Source organism: Phacochoerus africanus, chromosome X (genome assembly GCF_016906955.1).
Source record: "Phacochoerus africanus isolate WHEZ1 chromosome X, ROS_Pafr_v1, whole genome shotgun sequence".
In the NCBI taxonomy this organism is placed as follows: Eukaryota; Metazoa; Chordata; class Mammalia; order Artiodactyla; family Suidae; genus Phacochoerus; species Phacochoerus africanus.
The window spans coordinates 12,763,533-12,786,792 of record NC_062560.1 but is presented as its reverse complement, the minus strand read 5'-3'; the positions used below and the strand labels follow the sequence as shown (position 1 = coordinate 12,786,792).

At 46.9% G+C, this 23,260-nt stretch overlaps 1 protein-coding gene across 5 annotated transcripts in view; it reads left to right on the top strand.

Moving 5' to 3' along the window:
• The window catches only part of GPM6B (glycoprotein M6B), a 154,582-nt gene extending 140,061 nt beyond the window's left edge, over nucleotides 1–14,521 (top strand). For 3 of the 5 annotated variants that reach the window (XM_047764144.1, XM_047764142.1, XM_047764140.1), the window contains 6 exons: nucleotides 1,978–2,164; nucleotides 3,750–3,906; nucleotides 6,591–6,762; nucleotides 8,527–8,600; nucleotides 9,445–9,510; nucleotides 12,492–14,521. In XM_047764144.1, the coding sequence (XP_047620100.1) occupies nucleotides 1,978–2,164; nucleotides 3,750–3,906; nucleotides 6,591–6,762; nucleotides 8,527–8,600; nucleotides 9,445–9,510; nucleotides 12,492–12,641 (806 nt within the window). In that variant the 3' untranslated portion in view covers nucleotides 12,642–14,521. Of the gene's footprint in view, nucleotides 1–1,977; nucleotides 2,165–3,749; nucleotides 3,907–6,590; nucleotides 6,763–8,526; nucleotides 8,601–9,444; nucleotides 9,511–10,957 lie in introns of all 5 variants that reach the window. The other 2 variants (XM_047764141.1, XM_047764143.1) reach the window with 1 other exon arrangement.
• Nucleotides 14,522–23,260: the final 8,739 nt, after the last annotated feature.

Here is a 23,260-nt window from a genome sequence, read left to right as displayed (position 1 = left end):
GTCCAGTATGGTAAGCCACTAGCCCATGTGGCTTGTGCAACCGAGGAACTGAAATTTTTATCGGATTATAAATAATTTCAGTAGCCACATGGGCCTGGTGGGCTAGTGGCCACCCTATTCGACAGCATCGTCTCAAGGCCACACATCTCTGTCCAACAAGGACTGGATAGAAGTTCCTTAGCCAGGGAAGCAGGCATCCGTCATGTTCCTAACTTCACGGTGGCGGCTGAGAACGGGGGACGTGGTGAGTGAGAGGACGCACACAGTCTCGTCTCTCTTTATGTCATGGCAGACATGGAGGCCAGCGATCGTAGTTGCTCTTGGCTTGAGAGAATTTGGACTTTTTGTGGCATTCCTCTCACCTCACCCCAGCCCCCAGGAGGTCACGGGACAGGAGAAGATGGACTCCCATCATCCTGGTTCACAAATCTCAAGTGTTCAAAGCTCTTTAAGGTACCGACTTGCTAGTGAATAGTGAACTTGAACTGTTCTCTCTGTGCTGGTTCCCACGTGAGGCCAGGTCATAAATCCAGCTCGGGGAGGCTGGTCTCCAGGAAAACTGCTGGTCATCTTTGGAAATGAAAAGGAAGCGCACAGTTTGTTACAAAGGTCTGCCAGTTTAGTTTCCAGGGGACTGAAGGGAGATGGGGCAACGAGCTTGTTGTCACCTCCAGTGGTTGGTCAGTTTATGCACATGCTAGTTTAGAAGGGGCCGCTCAGTTCGGTGGCAGAGCCACTCTCCAGCGTTTGATGCTGGGTAGTCGTTCCCCACCCGCTGTAAAGACCACTTGGGGGGAAGGAATTGAGCCGCTTTAACGTGCTTGCCCCGAAGTGCTGAACTGCCCCTGATTGCTGTTAAACATCATCATGCGTTCAGACTTGGATTTCCCTGACCAGCCATTTGCTAAAGGGTCCGGAGAGTATAAACAGGGACGGGAGGTCAGCAGAGGTTCGGCCCTGACCCCCGAGGCCAGCACTGCTCTACCAAGACGTAAATGTCTCCAAACAGCAAGTGGCACCTGCCGCTGCCCCCCGGGGAGGTCTTTATGGACATCTCCAGTCAAAGTTGATTTTGAAAATGGATACGAGTTTTGTTCTTCTCCAGAATGAAGAGTGAACTGTGGCTGTCTCCTCCATTTCACTTCATGGATGCTCATTTTGTCTCCCCCACCCCACCCTCTGTTCCTTTTCTCTCTTTAAGTGCTTAAATGTCACCCACCAGTTCTGGGTTCTTCCTCTGAACGTGTGTGGTGGGCGGGGGCAGGCGGAAGCCAAGGAGGCGGGTGGGGGGAGCTTGCGCTGCCTGGCTTGGGGGAAGACTTAGATTTAAAAGTCGATGTAATTTCTGATTTTGACATGAATGAAACTTGAGTGGGCTCACCTGAGTGGGTCTGGGTGACCTGTCCTTCTAGGGACCAAGATGCCCCCCACCTTTCCAAAATGATCACCTTGATCGTGTGCTGAACACAGCAACCGTGTACCGACTGTGTTTGCTTCCTCTGGTGGCCCAGGAGGCCCACGGCTCGGGGAAAGCCATTGGCTGCTGCAAAAACAGAGGGTACTTGGGACCCCAGAAGGTTGAGGCTGGGGCAACCTGCTGGTCGCTTTTCTGCATAGAACCGCAGCCCCACTGCAGTTCTTTCAGCTTTGTTAGTGGGATGATTGCTCGTCATTGTCACTTGAGCAGGGGTCCCCCAGCCCCGAGCCCAGGTCAATCAGGAAGCTCTAGAATTGATGTACCCCCAAGCTGTTTGTCACTTGGCTGCTCTGCCACTCAAGTTGGAGCCCCAGAGTCCTCATCGACAGAATGTGCGATGGTGACAGCTCCCCTGCTGGCCCTGGGGATATTGAGCTATTTAACCATAGAGCGTGCGCAGGAAGGTGGCTGAGTGGCGCCTTCTCTGCTCATGTGCGGGGTGTGTGACGTCCGGAGGCATTTGGCCTTTACGTGCTGCGTTTTCTCTCCTCCGGGTCCAGGCTGCTTCGAGTGCTGCATCAAGTGTCTGGGAGGAGTCCCCTACGCCTCCCTGGTGGCCACCATCCTCTGCTTCTCGGGGGTGGCCTTGTTCTGCGGCTGTGGGCATGTGGCCCTGGCGGGCACCGTGGCCATCCTGGAGCAGCACTTCTCCACCAACACCAGTGACCATGCCCTGCTGAGCGAGGTGTAAGTACCTGCTTCCCTCTGTGGCTGCCTTTCAAGTGCAGCTGCACCAGGTCTTCCGCAAAGACCACAGCCTGCTGGCCTGGGAGAAAACCGAGGCTCCTCCTTCAGGCTGACTGGCCGCAGCTCCAGAGAGGTCCAGGACAGGAGGGGAAGGGTCCCGAGTGCAGTGGGTGTCTGGGACCCAGGCCGGGGTGTCCCTGGGGCACAGCAAGGTGCACACCCCGTGGCCGCCAATCCGCAGCACCGGCGAGTTACCGTGGTTCCCAAGTAAGAGGTGCCCTCGAGTGTTGTCACAGAAAACCACCATCCCGAGGCCGAGTGCAGGACTTAGCCCAGCTCTAATCCACAGGAGCAGAACTGGGCCTTTCATTCTTGAGGCAGAACGGAAGTCCCTGGTCACTTTCCAATTCGGAAAAGGGGTAGTTTGGGGGGGGGGGGGAGCGATTAGCCTGAAACCCATGCCTTCCCGTTCAGGAATCCTTAGTGGAGTCTCAGCAACGATATGTTTATTTCCTTCATTTTCCCCGTTCCCATCAGTGTTTTGTTCTTCCTAACTCCCAAAGTTCCCCAGTGTTGAGGTGTCTTGCGATGGCAAGAAACATCTCTACCAGACTGAAGGCGGCACAAGAATAGAATCCTGGGCAAGAGTCCTTAGGGAATTTCATTCTGTTCAAGAGTCATTCCAAAGAACTGAGCAGAGGTGGGGAGGCTATGAGGAGGACCAAGAAGGACAAGGGGTTCGTAGAGTGCCCATTAAATACAAAACAAGGCCAAGAAGTATTTACCATGACGGAACCTGGGGAAGGTGTGTTAATGAGCAGGTCATCTTAACAAGCAGCTCTCAAACTGCCTGGAATCTTTAAAAAAATATCCCCAAGGCCCTGTTTGGCCCCAGACTAATGAAGTCCTCATCTATGGGGACAGGACCCAGATCCCACTCCTCTCTAAAGCTCCCCAGGTGGTTCCAGTGGGCATGCGAAGGCTGAGGGACTGTCGCCGGCATCTCTGTTGGCTTCACTACGACCGAATTAGTTGTGAGTCAGCTTGCTGCATCTTAAACCTACCTCACATACTATCAGTTGTATGGTGAGATTACCGGTGCAGAAAACATTTGCCCCATGTTACTCCTTACAGAAGTGTCGTCTGCTTACTTAGGGGCTTTATCAGGGGTAAAGCATTAGGCCTGGTTGAGAGGCATTTGGACCTGGCAGAAGGAAATGTCCTCTGGGCCAGAGTTGAGTTGAGATGCTGACTGTGTGGGTCCCCTCGGGCGAGTGATTGAACTCCTGATGCCTGTGTTTACCTAATGGAAAATGAGTCTAATCAAGTGTTCGAAGTCCAGTGGGTCCCTGCCCAAAGGGAACTTCTCCCTTGTCAGGAAGGTTGTCCACCTCAACCTTGGGCCCACCTTGGAAGAAAGGCCAGCTTGCAGTGGGGTGCCTGGTATGCCCCAGCAGGCCCTCAGGGCCATCAGCGGGGTGGGCAATGTGCCGGGACATCCCCCACCAGGGCCTCCCTCCAGCGGCCAAGACATCTCCAACCGCGCTGTGGGTTTAGCCCCGCGGTATCTTCTTCCTTTTCACAGAATCCAACTGATGCAGTATGTCATCTATGGCATCGCGTCCTTCTTCTTCTTGTACGGAATCATCCTGTTGGCAGAGGGCTTCTATACCACCAGCGCAGTCAAGGAGCTGCACGGCGAGTTTAAGACAACCGCCTGTGGCCGCTGCATCAGCGGGATGGTGAGTACCCATCTCTGATGACGGACAGCCAGCCAGGCCCCAGCTCTGTGTTTGCTAAGAACCAGCTGCCAGGACGTGCAGAGGCCAGGACACGAGTAGCGTGCTCACCCACGCAGGGGTAGGAAAAACCCTCAGCACACGATTGATTGACGGGAAATTAATTAAAACCTATGGCTGGTATTACTTAAATCAAGTATTTCCCTCAGTAATGGACGAATAAGGGTAGTACAGATTTTTCAAATACGAAGTTCCCATGGTGAAAGGAAAGCACATTCCTGTTGTCTTTGACTAGGGCCTGTGGCCATGAAGACTTAAACCTCCCGTGATAAATGGCCCCAAGCCCGCTGGCGGGGTTGACCAAGCACGTTTTTCTGCTAGGTGCTTCATCGGGGACTTGGCTGGTCACTAGGGGGGCAGCACACAACCTGAAGACGTGGGTGAGCAAAGCCCAGCCCTTTGGGCCAGATGCAGGCTGCCATCTGTTCTGTGCAGCCTATGAGCTCAAAATGGCTGTATCCTCAAGACTGTTGGGGGAAGAAAAAAGCATACTATCTAAGAACCCATGAGATTATGTGAAATTCAGGGTTTGAGGGCCATAATCATTTTATTGTCACACAGCCACTCCCCTTCCCCGACACTATGTCTGCGGCTGCTCTCCTGCCGAGACAGCAGCGCAGAGGCGTGGATGGGACCGCTCCCCTCTCTGGCCTTTTGCACCAGGGTTTGCTCACCTCGGGCCCAGAGGAGGACAGAGCTTAAAAAGAGCTCATTAAAAGACAGGGCTAGAAAGTGCTTTCTCCCATAAGGAAACTCAGGGGTGCGTGGAGGGGGCGGAAAGAGGTACCTCCGGAGTTTGACTGGGTGGCGGCATGTTAAGGTTGAGGTTTGTTTTTTTATTGGCCACACTCGTGGCACATGGAGGTTCCCAGGCTAGGGGGTCTAATCGCAGCTACAGCTCCCGGCCTACACCAGAGCCACAGCAACACCAGATCCTTAACCCACTGAGCGAGGCCAGCGATCGAACCTGCAACCTCATAGTTCCTCGTCAGATTTGTTTCCACTGTGCCACAACGGGAACTCCCAAGTTGAGTTTTTAATGGTAGATGCCGAGCAGTGGGCTGTGTGGGGCTGGCATTTGAAAAAGAGGTCAGATATGAAGAGAAGAGTTGGGAAGGTGAGAGAGAGAAGTGCTTACCTGGAGGCCCAAATTCCCAGCCAGCAGAGGAAGATGCGCGGCCGAGGCTCTGCTCCTGTCAAGAAAGGATACAGAGTCGGGCTTTCAAGCCATGGAGAGCCCAGCGTTCATAAAAGCCTTCCTTAGAGAAGGCACACAGAAGGTAGTGTATGTACTTCCTTGGGACCAGCTGGTACCCAGGCATACAGGGTCCCGGACTCCACGCGGCTTAAGGACCTTAAGGTGGGTGCGTCACTGGCAGGGGCGCATCTTGGGAGGTCATGGGCCCACGCCAAGTGCCCTCCTCAGCTGCGTCTCTGTCTCGCTCCTGGTTCCTGCAGCCTTAGCTACGAGCCTGGGGACGGCAGTGGGGTCCAGCCCAAGCAGGGCAGAGAAGCTGAGGAGGAGGAGGAGGAGAATGCTGTGCCGGGGAGAGCGGAAGGCCTTGGTGCTGGGCTGCGGATAAAATCCCAAGAGGAGCAGGGCGGGCGAGCGCCACTTCCAGTGCCCTGTGGGATGGATGGGAGCGAGGGCGGAGAAGGTAGCCAGAAGGGATGGAGCCCAAGGCTCACGGCAGGGGAGCGGTGAGCCGCACTGGGCCCCGGGGGGCGTGGAGAAGAGGGGACGGAGTCACAGCCCTCCAACAAAGTGGACTCGGGGGTTGCTGGACGGAGTGAGCACGCGAGGAGCAGTGAGGGCTCTGGCTCCACGCCTCCTGGGGTGAGGGGGTGGGCAGGCACCCTGAAAATCTCAAGGCCCCAGCTTTTCTGAGCTCGCTGAAGATGGACGGTGAGCAGGTCAGGAAGGAAGGAGAACAGTCAGATGCTGCGCCTCCAGAGACTGCCCCCAGCAGCAGGTGGGCGAGCACGGCGCAGACCCTTCCCTCCGCTGCCGCCGCCGCTGCCAGGGCTCTTAAAGATGAAAAACCAAAGCTAGACGGAAATGAGAATTTTATCGGATGCCCTGGGCACTAATTTCGTGTCCAAGGCTATTGTAAATTTAAAGGTACAAGCACTGACTGCTTTTTAGTCATTTCACAGGATTAGGAAACTGACAGAGGTCCTTTGGAGAAGGGGCTTCCTGGGGCAGTGGCTGTCCTGTGGCCTGTTACATAAAATAAGGGTGCAGGGGCCGGAAAAGCATCCAGGCCCTCCCCCCTGCTAAGTGCGGACCTGAAGTTGAGCAAGAGCACCCAGGAAGCCCTGTCACTGGCTCTGTGGCTGTGGACAAGGGCGACCACCGCTGGGGGGCTCGTGTCCTTGCTTAAAGAGGGCCCTTGCCAAGTCCCTGCAGTGACTTTCAGCTGTCACATTTCCCCATCCTAGAGCTCTGGAGAGCAGGCTCGCCTCGCTGCAGCCACCAGCCCTCGCTCACCTGGGCCTGGTCGCTGCCGGGATCCAGGGGGTGCTCTGATGGCCTCCCCCCGCTGCACCCTTGGCCAGAAATGTGCCGTCAGGCCTCCCGGGGGTGGGCCTGGCCCGGGTTGGTGACAGTTCTTTGTCCTCCTTAGTTTGTCTTCCTCACCTACGTGCTGGGAGTGGCCTGGCTGGGCGTGTTCGGTTTCTCCGCGGTGCCGGTGTTCATGTTCTACAACATATGGTCCACCTGTGAAGTCATCAAGGCCCCCCAGAGCAACGGGACAGCCGGGGTGGAGCAGATCTGTGTGGACATCCGGCAATACGGTACCCCCCCCCCATTGCTGTTACCCTGCGCGCGGTGCCTGCGTCTGCACTTGCGTTACTGCGGGCGCGGCGATGTAGTGGCAGGATGTGTTCCCGCCCTTCCACTCAACGTGCTCCGTTTTCTGGATGCAGACAGCACGTAAGCTCTTAGTTCCTAAAAAGTGTCATGCAAGATTACTATATTTTCAAGTTAAGTATTTAGGAAGAGACACTTTGTAGAATGCAAAGCTGCTTTATAGTGCAGTTCAGTCAAAAGAGTATCTATTTTTCCTTCCATTTCATTTCCGGGATGGAACAAAACTGTATAGTCCAGTTCAGTTGCACCTCCGCCTCTTCCAATCAGGTCTTTTTAAAATGAGAAATGGCTTTAATACTGGCAAATACAACATAAAATCCAGGTGTGTTTTAAAGTCATCAGACGCAGTCTGTAGACGCTGGCTGTTGGAAACCTGTTCAAATCTATTTTCTAGTGAGTGGGATCCTCGCCTGAGGCAGCTAAGGTTGGTTCATTCTGACAAACCACACAGGGGGCTGGTGCCGCTCTTGTCATGCACTGTAGACTCGGCCAGGGTGGTTAAAAAAAAAAAAAAGCCTGTCCTTGGCAGAAACAGCTGTGGGGAGAAAGGAGCTTTGGGGGACAGAACTACTTTATTTTCGCTGATTTTCCCATGTGCCTTATCTTCAGCATCTTGTCTTAAAACATAACATAAAAACTTAGCTAAAAGCACCCATCAGAGGCATCTCTTTCTCATAAAGATGAAGGTTCAAGCACACTGTTCTTTATGACAGATTGAAAAGGAAGACTCAGGTGGATTTTTAAAGGATTTGTAAAGGAATATCAAGATGCATATCATTTTCCCTTTCTTAACTATTCACTATAAACTTTTTGGTCATCAGTGATCATTTTTTAAAATCTCTCTTTGAAATCACTGGTTTCATCGTTTCCCATTCTGCTGAAGCAGAAAGACTTACTGTTGGTCCCTAGCAAAGATGGAAGGAATAAATAATATTTTTGAAAAATTCTCCTTCCTTAGTTCCTAGGAGAAGCAGAACTTAAGCTGTATTTCATATTTAAAGCACATACCTCAGCATTAATGGCAGGAAGAGCAGCAGCCGAGTGGACGTGGTCCCTGCAGAGCGGGGAGTCAAGGGTACAGTGAGAGACGGCATGGACCGTGTCGGCCCCACTCTCTGGGGAGGGCCAGCGGCTCGCCAAGTTTCCATTTGGATTTGCAGTCCCGAAGTATTTCTGATGTATGTGTAAAACACAATAAAAATGTATGTAAAAAGCAAGACCATACAAAATGCTAATCCAAATTATAGAACCTAAACAGAAACTACTCTGTCAAATGGCCATGAAACTTGCCGAGCACGGCCTCCCACTTTGAGAGCTGATCTTGGGCAGACCTCCAACAAAGAGCTTGAGTGATGGGGCCATGGACTGTGAAATGCCTGGGGAGAAGGGAATGCCTTCAGCAGGAGGAAATGCCTTCTGAGGTGGTCCTGCGGCTGGTGAACTCAGGTTCATAAACAAGGGCTCAACTAAACAAAGCTGATTTGTAGAGAGAAAAAAACGGAGTTTTTGATGGACTAGTTGACCCTCTTCTCGCCTTATTGTCGAAGCAGAACTGTTTACTCCAAAAAGCTGGGGCTGCAGAGGGCAGACACCTTGATTGCTGCTGAAGAGCATGGCCTGGGGCAGTGGGGCCCGCAGGGCGCTGGGGGTTGCGCCAGTAACGGAGCTTCTTGGGATTCGCTTCACAGGCATCATCCCTTGGAACGCCTTCCCCGGAAAAATATGTGGCTCTGCCCTGGAGAACATCTGCAACACCAACGAGGTAACTCCTTCCCCGGCAGAGGGCTCCTCGGGGCCCCTGGGCAACCCAGGCTGAGGCAGAGGCTTCTCCGAGGGGCACAGGCCAGATGGGGCTCAGTCTGCCATTCTTGACCTAGGGCACCATTCTTGACCCAGGGCCTGGCCCCACTGAGGGAGGACCAGAGAGCCTTGTCTTCTGGCTCTAACTTGAGAGGGACCCCAACCCTGCCCCTCTGACTGTGGCGGTTCTGCTCTTTCACCTGGAGGTACTTCTTCCTAGGAGAACATCTGTCACAGATTCAAGGTCACTTTTCATGGAAAAGAGTCTCCTGAATTTGTAGAGTCAAATTTTGATACATCATCCATCATTAGCTTATGTTTCTAGACTGCGGTGCTGCTCTCTCTCGTTCTTCCTATTCTCCAGGCGTTGGTCTGTACCTGTTTCTAAAAGCAAATTCTCAGAGGCGCTCGTGGGAGCCTGCATACTTAAGATTGAGTCCTGAGCTGCTCGGGGATAGCAGTGACTTACTGAAATAACCATGCACTGGCGGCCGGGCTGCTCAGCGTGTAGAGTGCTGACCTGGACCAGCGCATAGCAGGGGCTCCCCGCCTGGGCTGCCTCTTACAGGCACCCAGGAGCTTTGTCACATCCTGATGGTGAGGCCCAGCCCCCAGCTCCTCAGACTGAACTGGGCTGGGGTCCAGCCTGGGCCTCAGCCAGTTTGAAAGCCCCCAGTATGCCAGTGGGTGCCCGGCCCTCAGAAACCAGCCCTAGAGGAGAGAGGGAGCAGCGCCGGGGACAGTAGAGGTGGAGGCCCTTTCCCCCCCACAGCAAGTGCTTATGCCAGTGCCCACTTCTTTCCCAGTTCTACATGTCCTACCACCTGTTCATCGTGGCCTGCGCGGGAGCTGGCGCTACCGTCATCGCCCTGGTGAGTACTGGCCCCAGGATGGGCCCAATGCAGTCCCCCATGTCCTGTCATCAGTGTGACAGCGGATTTCCCTTCCAGCCACCAAGCCCGGGACTCGACCTTGGTTGAGTTTCCCCGTGTCAACTTACCGCTTGTCCAGACTGCAGGAAGTACCAGGCGGTGGGCTTGGCTTAGATGGTAGGGGATGAAATGTGGATTCTGTGGGAAGAAGAGAGGGTTCCGACACTTAAAACGTGGGTAACTAGGAGGGCGTGGGGCACAGCTGCACACTCAGCCCTTCCTTTCACGGCCTCAACAGTGGACCCGTGTGCCAGGAGGCATTACTACTCACTGCTTTGCCAAGAAATCTTCATTGCCAGGAGAACCTCATGTATACACATTCCTACACGGGCAGGGGCCCTTGTTAGGTAGAGAACTTCTGTTGCATAGGGTCTCTTCAAACCCTGAGCAAGTGAGCCCCGGGCTGCTGCTCCCAGGGGAGGCACAGCCTCAGGGTCACAGTGTTTTTGGTCCAAACAAGGTTTATACGTCCATCCATTTGCTTCTGTTTAAAGACATCTTATTTAGCGTATAGTGCCAAGTCATGAACTGTGAACTCTCAGCCATGTTCTCCGCCCGGGCCCTCGCAGCCTTCCTGCATGTAGGAACGCTGGCCAGCCCTTCAGGACTCTAGTAACACAATCACAGAAATGCAAGCACACACGGCACTAAATAGACTGCAAAAAGGACACTGTTGTTTATAGTCTGAGAGCTGCCACAAGAAGGCGTGTGTGGCCGTGGTGGACTCAGGCTTTTCCCCGCGTTGCACATCTGTGTGGCCGTGGCAGTGCCAGGAGGCCTGACTTGGAAATCAGAAGGGTTAGCCCTGAGGCAAATTCACAAATAAGGAAGCTGCAACCACACAGGTGGATGTTGATGTGTGTGTGTGTATGTGTAACTTGGGCAGGTGTGGCTTGTGGTTTCCAGACATCTGATGGGTAGAGGGAGGGGGGAAATTGCCTGTGCTCAGCACCGAGTCCTTGCCAGCTTTTCCAACCGTGACATCCTCCCTGCCCATTCCAGCCATGGAAAGAACCCCTGTTCTCCTAGCTGAGCCACAGGCCAGGAGAGGACTAAAAAGCTGCGGAGGGGACAGTGAGGCAAAGACAAGGGCACACGGGGCTTTTAGCCTCATTGTTCACAGGCTGCTGACCTAGCTCTCGGGTGTGCCTTAAACACGTCTGAGTCTTTTTCATTAGCATATTAAGGGGAGAGCAGAGGATGTGTATATTTGAAACAACAAAAAGATGTGTGTGTGCTAGGTATGAAAATCTTCTGTTGTAATTATAAATTGGCAAAAGAAGCACCTTAGGCTTGGAGCTGGCCCGTTCCCACCCGTGTGTAGAGAGTCAGGGCGCCGGCCCCCACTGCCTGTATCTTACTGTCCTGTTCTGTTCTCTTCCACCAGCTGATCTACATGATGGCTACTACGTATAACTATGCGGTTTTGAAGTTTAAGAGTCGGGAAGACTGCTGCACTAAGTTCTAGATGCATAAGGGCCCATGAGGAGCTTTAGAGAGCTCTACTCGATAGCATGAAATGTCCCTGACCCATAGACTAAAGCAGAGCCTAGGTTCCTGCAGTTTTCTTTCAGTAATTTGTAAATTGCTCTAATCAACTTATGTCGCATGGTAGATTAATACAATGACTTACCGTACGTGGACCACAGAATAATGAGATCTGGCTATTTCCACCTTTTGGAAAGGATTCAGTTACTTGTTGACACTGGTGAGCATCCACTGAAAAAGTTTTCTTAACTTGGAGCAGTATCTCTAAGTGAAGTATTCAAACTTGGGTATCCTTTACCTTTTCCGTTGGTTTTGCTTGGTAACCTGTTTCAGTGATGAAAACAAGTCCTGAAGATGAAATGGAAGCGAACTATTTTAATCTGGACTTAGTTTTGTCAGACTCCATCTGGAAAGTAATTTACAAATGTATTTTAAATTTGCTTGAAACATTTTCTTTTTTTTATCATTACCTGGCTTGCTACCAAATGCATGCCCCTCAAATAAGCGGACTGTCCAAAAATTTGAAGGAAAATAATTCATCAGTTATCTCTGAGAAAAGGGTTTTACAAACTCCTGGCAGAGCCCAGAGAATTAACATCCAAGTGACGAGTTAGGGTGAGTAGTAACTGATTCCTCACAGCCACTTCTCAAACTGCACGTCAGATTTTAGTAAGATTTTAATGGGGAGAGAAATTGTGCCTGGATCTGAAAGTCTCAAATATGCTGAGAAGGAAATATGAAATAGAAGGAAACTGTGTTGTAGATTTTGCAGGAAAAGATGAGGAAAAATAAACAGGAAAGACGCATTTGCCTCATCCACTATCAACAATGATAATAAAGATTTTGACCTTTTGTGAAATGAAATCATGGCAGTTATAAATGAAAAATGTAGTTTCACTGCTCAAAATGTGTTAACACAGGGACTGCATGCTTTGCTTATAGTTCTTATTTTGGGTTATGACCTTCACTTAATTTTTCCACGTTAAATATGTAGTTTTATATTACTTACTTAAACATTGTTCACACTTTCAGGCCTTTGGGGGAATGGATTTTTGTCCAGAGATAGGAAAGATCTTTGCATGACACTTACTTTAAAATAACCATACAACGTCTTTCTGAACTTCTGCCTGTCCTTAAAGTTGCTCTCAAAATGGTAAAAAGTTACCCTCTCGTACGTACTTCATTTTTGCCTTTTCTGAACAATAACGTTGACCATTTTTTTCCGAGTTCATTGTGTACTAACCTTTCTTCAGCCTCTCAATGTGAAGTGCCCTGGTAGAGCATGCGCTCTGTCTCCGATGCCCCTGACAGCAGGGTGGGTATTAATACAGAATAACCCTCTCCCCTTTCAGTCCGCAGCGTCTAATCCGGCTCGCAGCTCGCTTTGCCTCCTCACATGCTCACTAGCCATCATGCTCACCCTTCTCTTCCAGATCCACTTCCTCATGATACTGTCTTCTAACTGGGCTTACTTAAAGGATGCAAGCAAAATGCAGGCTTACCAGGATATCAAAGCAAAGGAAGAACAGGAACTGCAAGATATCCAGTCTCGGTCAAAAGAACAACTCAATTCTTACACATAAAGGTCTGCCAGAGGGTCTCAGCCGACGAGTTGACAGCTCTGACAAATCACCAGACAGCTGCTCTGCAGTCCAGATGTGTTCCCCACCCAACAAACTCATGTACCAGTCCCAACACTTCATTGTCTGTCTCAAGCTGCCAGGATGTGTTTCTAGGAAAACCTTCCAGTACGTAAATCTTTTCCTTTAGAACAGATATCGGAGGTGTCATGTGAGCCATTTTAAAAGGCAACACTTTGACAAAATGATGGTTCATCCTTTTGAACCCTGTGCCATGTTCGCATCCATCCCTAGAGCAAATCGGCCAAGACGCCCGGGGAAGATGGCATAGTCCTTGACACGGGCCCGTGGTGCGCCAGCATCAAGCGAAATGGCCACCAGTTCACGGATGCCATCTGTCCTCACATCCACGTATCTAAATAGGGAATAAAATACAGCTGAGGTGACGTTCCAGTTCTCACAGCTGACGTTTATTAAACTGGCTCAGGGATACGTGAGCCGTACAATGGACCTTTAAAAAAATTTGGCTGATTCCCCCAGTCCAGGACATATTAATTTCCTGAACTACTCAGAAATCTTTTTTCCAAGAATGCTCAAGCGAGCCTGCTAGAGTAATTCTACTACACCTACCATGGAAAAAGCTGGATTCCAACTGATAGGCTTTCCAGAATCAATTTTATAATAGGTTTCATTGTAATAAAGTGACCCAGTTGTCATCATTCTTCTTGAGAAAGCAATGTCAGCTCAATGTCAGCTCTGCCTTAATGAGTGTTTGCTTTAAATTTCTAAGAACTTCAGTTACAACAGGCTACCCCAAATCCTTCATAAAATTTTGTTCCACCAATGTTTTTTTTTCCCTTACGAAGTGTTACCTTGTTAAAATGACCACCACTCTCAACCATTTTTATGTGGTCTGAAAAGTGAGTTTACAGTTTCATACCAACTATCTACAACTTAATTACAACTAGACCACAGACCTCCTACTTTTATAGACTTGAATACTTTAAGTAGGGTTGGTATTTATTTCACTTTTTCTTACCTAAATCTTAGTTTCCTGGGAATAATAAAATTCAATGTTCGGCAAAAAGACCAAAAAAAAAAAAAATCAGAAAAACAAAAAAAATCTGCTTGAGTTTAAGCCATCTTCAAAAGAAACTTGCCTTCTAAATCATTGTGTTTCAGAACATTAAGTGAATAGGTATTGGGTATTAGTGATGGTAAACTTTGTGTTGTTCTTTATGAAATGATACATATAACTGTTGGGGTGCATCAGTGCTTTTTAAAAGGGGCTGCATAATATAGGGTTAACTATGTATATTCATGTTAAGACTTAACTTGTGGTTTGGCTGTTTCCTGGATTTTAAAACATATACATGTGCAGAAATGTGTTAAAATGAAAGGAAGCATACCTTTATCAGATGCTATTAAAACTGAACATCAAGTATAATGTTTCATTTGGATTCTTTTTGTTGTTGTTAATGCCTAAAAAAATGCCTATTTGGATCTTGACTTTTTTTTTTTTTTTTAAACTAATTGGGAGAAGTTCTCTTCTGTGTAGAAAGTTGTTCCAGAATGGCTTGGTGTTTTGTTTTCCTGTTGCATGACAGACTTAAATATTTTTTCCAGCAGTGGAGGTGCTGTTAGAGTCCAGTGTTCTAGCAGAGGCAGTGTCTAAAGCCTAATTTTACTTTTCTAATTCTGGTAGCTATTGCCAGGAATTTCTGAACGTTTTGTTTAGGTAGTCTAATATTTTTTATGTAAAGAGCATTAAATTTTGCTATGTATAAATTTTTGTAACCTAACAGTGGATCAATATTTTCTATCAGTGCCAAGGGCTTCCTGTAGTTCTATTCAAGTGTTACAATAAATATTTGTAGATAATAGTCAATACTTGTGTATGCTTATTTTAAAGATCTATTTAGGTGGAAATAGTTGTGGATGTATTAAGAGAAATGAAATAAAATTATAGCTTCGTTCACTTGCCTTTTTACCATACGTAAATACTATCTTTCTCTGTCTTCGGTATGGTGTCATTTTTAAATAGTATGCATCACGAAGATTCTACATTTGTATGGAAATCAAGTTTGTAAGTGCTACATGTTTCATTTGAGAGAACTCTCTGAAGCAAGAGCGATTTGACAAAACATCATAACTGGACCGGGTGGTATTTTACATAAAGTGCCACTAACCTGTATATAATTTGCCTGACTAGCTTCATACTTATTTATGGGAATAACACAAAGCTGGAATAACACAAAGCTTTAAGTTGGGGGAAAGGGTAAAACAATGAGGAACCTTCATAAAATTCCAGGTACCACTGGCTATTTTACAAATCCAAGCTATAAAAGTCTGCCAAACTAGGTCTTACTGTGTATAGCACAGGGAGCTATATTCAGTACTCTCTGATAAACCATAATGGAAAAGAATCCAAAAAAAAAAGACTGCATATAATACATATAACTGGGTCACTGTGCTGTACAGCAGAAATGAACGCACAACACTGTACATCAACTATACTTCAATTTTAAAAGTCTATTGAAAGAAGAACCATTTAGATCGAACAGTTACTCACTAAAGCGCAGAGCTCAATTTGTTACTGAGGATTTCATTTTGTAATCTCGTTCCCCTACTTATCTCTCAACATGATTATACCTTTGGATTTTCCACAGGCGACCTTTCCTGGTCAGGGCCAGCCTGTGTCACTATTGACCCACTGACATCTCTAAATGAGGGGCTGCCTGCGAGCATCACCCTTCCTTCACGCTCAGCAGGGAAACAATCAGGAGCGCCATTTGTGTGCTGTTTGGCACATTGCTGAATGAACACCTTCTGTGTATGTAGCAGTTTGTGCAGTTATTGCTTAGGTTGCATAGATCACATGCAGTTTATTCATTACTGACAGTAATCCTGCTACCAAAGATAGGAACTTTTAGAGGGTGAAACAGATTTTTGCCTGTTTCTAGTTACACCGTGTGAAACTTGATTTGTAAGAAACAAAAAGTGGAAATTATAGCAGAGGGACCTACTCATTTAAAAACCAACAAGCAAAATACTTTAAGTCCATTTAAAAGATGAGAGCTAAAGATTCCACAAACAACTTTCTGAAAGAATCCTCTTAGGGCTTTTTCATGCTATTATAGTCCTAATCCAGGCCAGCCTCAGAGATGCTGCAGGTTCAGTTTCAGACCACTGCAATACAGCACATATCACAATAGAGAGTAACAGAATTTTTTCAGCTGCCCAGTACATATAAAAGAAGTTATGTACACATGATACCATATTCTAATAAAGTGTGCAACATGCGTAAGAAAACAATGCACATACCTTAATTAAAAGATACTTCAGTGCCAAAAATGCTAACCATCATCTGAGTCCTCGGGTCATTATCTTCTCGCTAGAGAAGCAAAAACATCATGAGAATTACCCAAATGGGACACAGAGACATGAACAAATGCTGTTCCAAAAACAGACCCAATATACTTGCTTGATCAGGGCTGCCACAAAGCTTCCATCTGTAAAGAACACTGTATCGGTGACGTGCAATAAAGCACAGCACAGTAAAGCCAAGTCTGCCTGTGTTACAAGGTTTAGAAGAGGCAATCCGCTTTTAGCATCTTGTCCTAAATGGTGGCATCTTTCACTAGCTAGTACAGGGCTCGTTCTTAGGTGTTTTGTCAAAACTAGAGATTTTACTTAAGGTGACTTTTTCAAAATCAGTATTAAAGACGAACAAAAGCAGAAAGTTTTGAGGAAAGAAAAATACAAATAGGATTTCTCATTGTGGCTCAGTGGAAATGAATCTGACTAGCATCCATGAGGACGAAGGTTTGATCCCTGGCCTTGATTAGTGGGTTAAGGATCCGGTGTTGCTGTGAGCTGTGGTGGACGTCACAGACTCAGCTAGGATCCTGTGCTGCTATGGCTGTGGTGTAGTCTGGTGGCTACAGCCAGACCTCGAGCCTGGGAACTTCCACATGCTTCGAGTGCGGCGCTAAATAGTTAAAAAAAAAAAAAATACCAATAGAGGTCAGTGAACATTCTTTCTCTAAACTGCCCCTCAATGTTCCTGTTCTGATATTTAAACTTCATTGTACCTTACCTGAGGAAGATGTAAACACTCAGGGGGTCTTGCAAAGCCAGGAGGTGCAGGGGAACGTGTCACACTTTGCAGTCTGTGTTCATAGGCATTCTAGATGATGTGGCCATCTGAAATGCCACATAAAGAGCTGATTTACTCTTCATTAAACACGCTGTAACCTGATATGCAGTATGAAGAATACTGCTTAGGAGTTCCTGTTGTGGCTCAGTGGGTTCAGAACTCAACATAGTGTCCATTAGGATGTGGATTCCATCCCTGGCCTTGCACAGTGGGTTAAGGATGTGGCATTGCCACAGTCTGTGGCAGAGGTCACAGATGTGGCTCAGATCCATTGTTGCAGTGGCTGTGGTGGAGGCTGGCAGCTGCAGCTCCAATTTGACCCCTAGCCCAGGCACTTCCGTATGCCACATATGTGGCCATAAAAATTAAAAAAAAAAAAAAAAGAATACTGCTTAGAATTTAAGTTGACTGACAAGGAAAAAAAAAAAAAAAAACCAAACCCCAAGTGAAGCAAGAAAACAAAGAATACCATTAATTGTTTATACAAGGGCTGTGAAAAATAAAAAGAAGGGGGGAAACTAATACTACAAAGAGTTAAAAATTTACCTTAAGGTTTAGTTCTGAGACAGTGACACAGGCTCCTGAATTCCCTTCCTCCTATGGACACACTGACTGTATCACTGCACACAAAGCAACTTTTTCTCAGAGAGAAAACTCACCGAGCTACTCCTACACATCCAGTGGAGAAAATACCCACACTGAAACAGGAGGGAAAGGCTGAGACATGCTCTTACCATAAACCCCACCTCCAGCACACCACCACACTAGGTACTCCCAACTTGAGGTCTCCCTGAAGAGCAAAGGATTTGGACCCCACATCTAGTACCCCAACTTCCATCTAACGAACAGAACCCCCCACCCCAAACACATAGCTCTTAAAGCCAACGGGTTTTGTGTCCAAGAAACCCACAAAACTCTAATACACCAACAGGTCTTACCTGGCTCTAAAGGACCACCAACTCCTAGTCTTTCCCTGAAAAGGGTGTATTTGCATATATTAAAAGCTGATGAGGAGTTCCTGTTGTGGCTCAGTGTTGATGAACCCAACTAGAATCCATGAGGATTTGGGTTCTATCCCTGGCCTCACTCAGAGGGTTAAGGATCCGGTGTTGCCATGAGCTATGGTGTTGGTCGCAGATGTGGCTTAGATCCCATGTTGCTGTGGCTGTGGTGTAGGCTGGTGGCTACAACTCCAAGATTCAACCCCTAGCCTGAGAACTTCTATATACCGCAAGCTTGGCCCTAAAAAAAGAAAAAAACCTGGTAAGAGTCAGTCTTCTCATTTAGCACACATCTAGGGGATAACTAGTATCCTCCCCTGAGAGCAAGGAATCTCCCAGGAAGGAGCTGATACACACATTTGTGCTCCAGCTTTAGCAGCTGCCACCCAAGGGACAGATGCCCAGATCGTCTGGCTCTGATGGCCAATAGGGCTTGCATTCACAAGTCCTACAGGACTGTAGTAAACAAAGAAGCACTTCTTAACAGGCCCAGGAGCACAACCTTCAGCTATACACGCAGGCCAAGTGCAAAAGAAGCAGGCAAAAACCCCCACCTCCCAGTATATTCCAGGAAGGAATCTAACTACACACTTTGCCAGCTGCCATCTGAGGGTTCAGCTTGCAACTACCCGCATCTAGGTGCTGACTGTGATCCTCCCCTTTGGGACACTGAACCATCTTGACACACTCTCAAGTACTGAGAAGCACCAAGAACAAAGAGGGCAGTCAGGCCCATCGTAAAAGTTTGAGAAGCAAGCAGAAGTCTAGGCCGGGTTGATGGACAAAGTTCATCTCCTGCATGAGACCACTCGGTCCAGACTGGGAGAGGTGGCTGTTTTCTACTGCAGAGAAATCAACACAGACAGTCAAGGAAAATGAAGAAATAAGAGACTATTTCCAAACAAAAGAACAAGATACAACTCTAGAAACAGACTTTACTGAAATGAGAATAAGTGACTTACCTGAGAGTTCAAAGTAACAGTCACAGAGATGCTCATCCGAGGTCAGGAGAACAATGCAATGACAAAGTGAGAATTTCAACAAAGTATTTAAAAGTACCAAGTAAATCACGTAACTGAGGAATACAGTAATTCAAAATTTCAATAGAAGAGTTCAACCAGAAGACTAGAGATTAAGCAAAAGGACAAGCAAATTGAAGACAGATCGCTAGAATTTATCCAGTCAGAGGAGGAAAAAGAAAAAAGAATGAAAAAGAGTGAAGATAATTTAAGGGACTTATAGGACACCATCATGTGAACCAATCATTCACATTACAGAGGTCCACGAAGGAGATGAGAAAGAGGGAGAAAATTTATTTAAAGGAATAATGGCTGAAAACTTCCCTAACATGGGAAAAGAAATAAACATCCAGATCTGGGAAGTCCAGAGTGTTACAAAAAAAAATATGAATCCAAAGAGACACATTAATGTTGAATTATCAAAAGCTAAACACAAGGAGAGAATCTTAAAAACACCAAGAAAAAACCAATTTATTCCATGTAAGGGAACCCCCATAAGACCATCAGCAGAAACTGTCCAGGTCAGATGAGAGTGAAATGACATATCCCACTGCTGAAAGAGAACAACTGCCAACCAAGGATACTATACCCAGAAAAGCCGGCCTTCGCAACTGAAGGACAGAGTTTTCCAGACAAGCAAAAGCCAGACCAGTCATTTAAGAAATGTTCTTCAGGGAGTTCCCGTCGTGGCGCAGTGGTTAACGAATCCGACTAGGAACCATGAGGTTGCAGGTTCGATCCCTGGCCTTGCTCAGTGGGTTAGGGATCCGGCGTTGCCGTGAGCTGTGGTGTAGGTTGCAGACGCAGCTCGGATCCCACGTTGCTGTGGCTCTGGCATAGGCTGGTGGCTACAGCTCTGATTCGACCCCTAGCCTGGGAACCTCCATATGCCACAGGAGTGGCCCAAGAAATAACAAAAAGACAAAAACAAAACAAAAAAACAAACAAAAAAAAAGAAATGTTCTTCAAGCTTAAATGAAAAGATGCTAATCAGCAACAGGAAAATAAAGTATAAAACACACAGGTAAAGGTACATATATAAATTCAAAATTGTAATAGTGGTGGGTAAGTCACTTGTAACTCTAACATAAAAGTTAAAAGACCAGGAGTTCCCGTCGTGGCGCAGTGGTTAACGAGTCCGACTAGGAACCATGAGGTTGCGGGTTCGATCCCTGCCCTTGCTCAGTGGGTTAATGATCCGGCGTTGCCGTGAGCTGTGGTGTAGGTTGCAGACGCGGCTCGGATCCCGCGTTGCTGTGGCTCCAGCGTAGGCTGGCAGCTACAGCTCCGATTCGACCCCTAGCCTGGGAACCTCCATATGCCACAGGAGCGGCCCAAAGAAACAGCAAAAAGACAAAAAAAACAAAAAAAAAGTTAAAAGACCAAAGGATTAGAAATAACTATGCAATAATTTGATACTGGATATACAATGTAAAAAGATGCAAATTGTGACATCAAAACATGGGAAAATATAAATGCAGTTGTATGTGTTCAAAGTTAAGTCATCATCAGCTTAAAATAGACTATTATAAATATGTTTTATGTGATTCCCAGGGTAACCACAAAGCAAAAACCTAAAGTATATACACAAAAGATAAATAAATCTAAGCATAGCACTACAGGAAATCATCAAATCACAAAGGCAGACAATAAGAGAGGAAAAAAAAAACAAAGAATTACTGATCAACTAGAAAACAATACAATGGCAAACGTCCATGGCTGTCAATAATTGCTTTAAAGGTACATGGACTCAATTCTCAGACTAAAAGAAACAGGGTGCAAGAGTTCCCTTGTGGGGCAGCAGGTTGAGGATCTGGCGTTGTCACTGCTGCAGCATGGGTCACCTCTGTGGTGCAGGTTTGACCCCTAGCCCAAGAACTTCTGCATATTGTGGGTGAGGCCAAAGGGGGGAGAAAAAGAGCAAACCGCTCAATCACTTTGGAGTGTCTGAATGGATTAAAAAAAAAAAAAGGCCCCATAAATATGCTGCCCAAAAGAAACTCACTTTAGCTTTAAGGACACACCAGATTTAAAATGAAGGGAGGGAAAAAAATATATTCCATGCAAACAGAGGCCAAAAGAAAGCTGAGGTAGTTAATCAGGCAAAGTAGACCTTAAGCCAAAGACTGTAACAATAGACAGATACATCATTATGTAATGATAAAGAAGTCAGTTCACCAAAAGGATATACCATTTGTAAATATTTATGCACCCAACATAAGAGCACCTAAATATATAAAATAATTATGAACAGACCTGAAGAGGGAAAAAGATGGCAATACAGTAATAATCAGCGGGCTTCACAACCCCACTTTCAACAATGGATAGATAATCCAGACACAAAGTCAGTACGGAAACACTGGACTTAACATATTGGACAAGAGGAACTTAACAATTACACAACATTCCATCCAACAGGAGCAGAATACACATTCTTTTTAAGCATACATGGCACATTCTCCAGATAGATCGTGTGTTAGGCCGTGACACAAGACCTGACAAATTTAAGAAGACTGAAATCATTATCGAGCATCTTTTCCAACTACAATCATATAAAACCAAAAATTAATTGAGAAGAAAACTGGAAAATTCATAAATTCATGTTAAACAACATGCTCCCAAACAATGAAAAAGAAAGCAAAAAAGAGAAATAAAAAACATCTTGAGACAAGTGAAAATGGAAATACAACCCATCAAAACTTAGGGAATGCAGCAAAGCAACACTAATAGGGCAGTTTAGAGCAATAAATGTCTACATTAAGAAATAAGAGGAGTTCCTGCTGTGGTGCAGTGGGTTAAGAACCGAAGTGATGTAGCTGTTGAGGTGTGGGATCGATCCCTGGCCTGGGCACTTTCACATGCCCCAGGCATGGCAAAGAAAGAGGGACAGGGGAGGGGGAAGGGAGGAAGGAAGGAAGGTCTCAAAGATACAACCTACCTTTACACCTCAAAGAACTAGAAAACAAAAAAAACTAAGCCCAGAGTATCAATGAAACTGGCAATTGTTTCTTTAAAAAAAAAAAAAAATGTGGAGTTCCTTTCGTGGCACAGCAGAAATAAATCCAACTAGGAACCATGAGGTTGCGAGTTCGATCCCTGGCCTTGCTCAGTGGGTTAAGGATCCCGCGTTGCCGTGAGCTGTGGTGTAGGTTGCAGACACAGCTTGGATCTGGCACTGCTGTGGCTGTGGTGTAGGCTGGCAGCTGTAGCTTTCAATTAGACCTCTAGCCTGGGAACCTCCATATGTCGCAGGTGGGCCCAAAGAAGCCAAAAAAAAAAAAAAAAGCAAAGAGAAACGAAACACAAGTGACAAGCCTTTAGCTAGATTAACCAAGAAATAGAGAGCGGACTCGAAATTATAAATCCAGGAGGAGATGCTACAGCTGATACTATGCAAATACACAGAACTATAGACTACAATGAAGAATTACATGCTAACAAACTGGACAATCTAGCAGAAATATATCATTTCCTAGAAAAATATAACCTTCCAAGACTGAATCATAAAAAAATAGAAAACTCAGAGATACCAATTACTAGTAAGGAGATTGTCATTTTTTTTTTGTTTTTTTTTTGTTTGTTTGTTTGTTTTGCTATTTCTTGGGCTGATCCCGCGGCATATGGAGGTTCCCAGGCTAGGGGTCGAATCAGAGCTGTAGCCACCGGCCTATGCCAGAGCCACAGCAATGCCGGATCCAAGCCGCGTCTGCAACCTACACCACAGCTCACGGCCACGCCAGATCGTTAACCCACTGAGCAAGGGCAGGGACCGAACCCGCAACCTCATGGTCCCTAGTCAGATTCGTTAACCACTGCACCACGACAGGAACTCCACTAGTAAGGAGATTGAATCCTTAATCAAAAATCTTTCAACACTTCCAAACTCATTTTATAAGTTTAGAATTAATCCAATACACACTTCAGATGAGGAAACTAACAGAAAATTACAGGGCAATATGCTTGATGAACCCAAATGCAAAAATTCTCAACTAGACATTAGCAAGCAGATTTCAACAGGACTTTAAAAAGATCACTCATCACACAGCCAGTAGACTAAAGACTCAATGATAAAAAGCTAGAAGCCTTCCCATTTAAATGTGGAACAAGACAAGGATGCCCACTCATATCTCTTCTATTCAATACAGTGTGGGAAGTCCTACCCACAGCAATCAGGTAAGAAAAATAAAATGTATCCAGGAGTTCCCGTCATGGCTCAGCAGTTAACAGACCCAACTAGTATCCATGAGGATGCAAGTATGATTCCCAGGCCTCGCTCAGTGGGTTAAGGATCTTGCATTGCCGTGAGCTGTGGTATAGGTCGCAGACACAGCTTAGATCCCACATTGCTGTGGCTGTGGTGTAGGCTGGTGGCTACAGCCCCGATGGGACCCCTAGCCTAGAAAGCTCCATATGATGGGACTCCTAGCCTAGGAAGCTCCATAT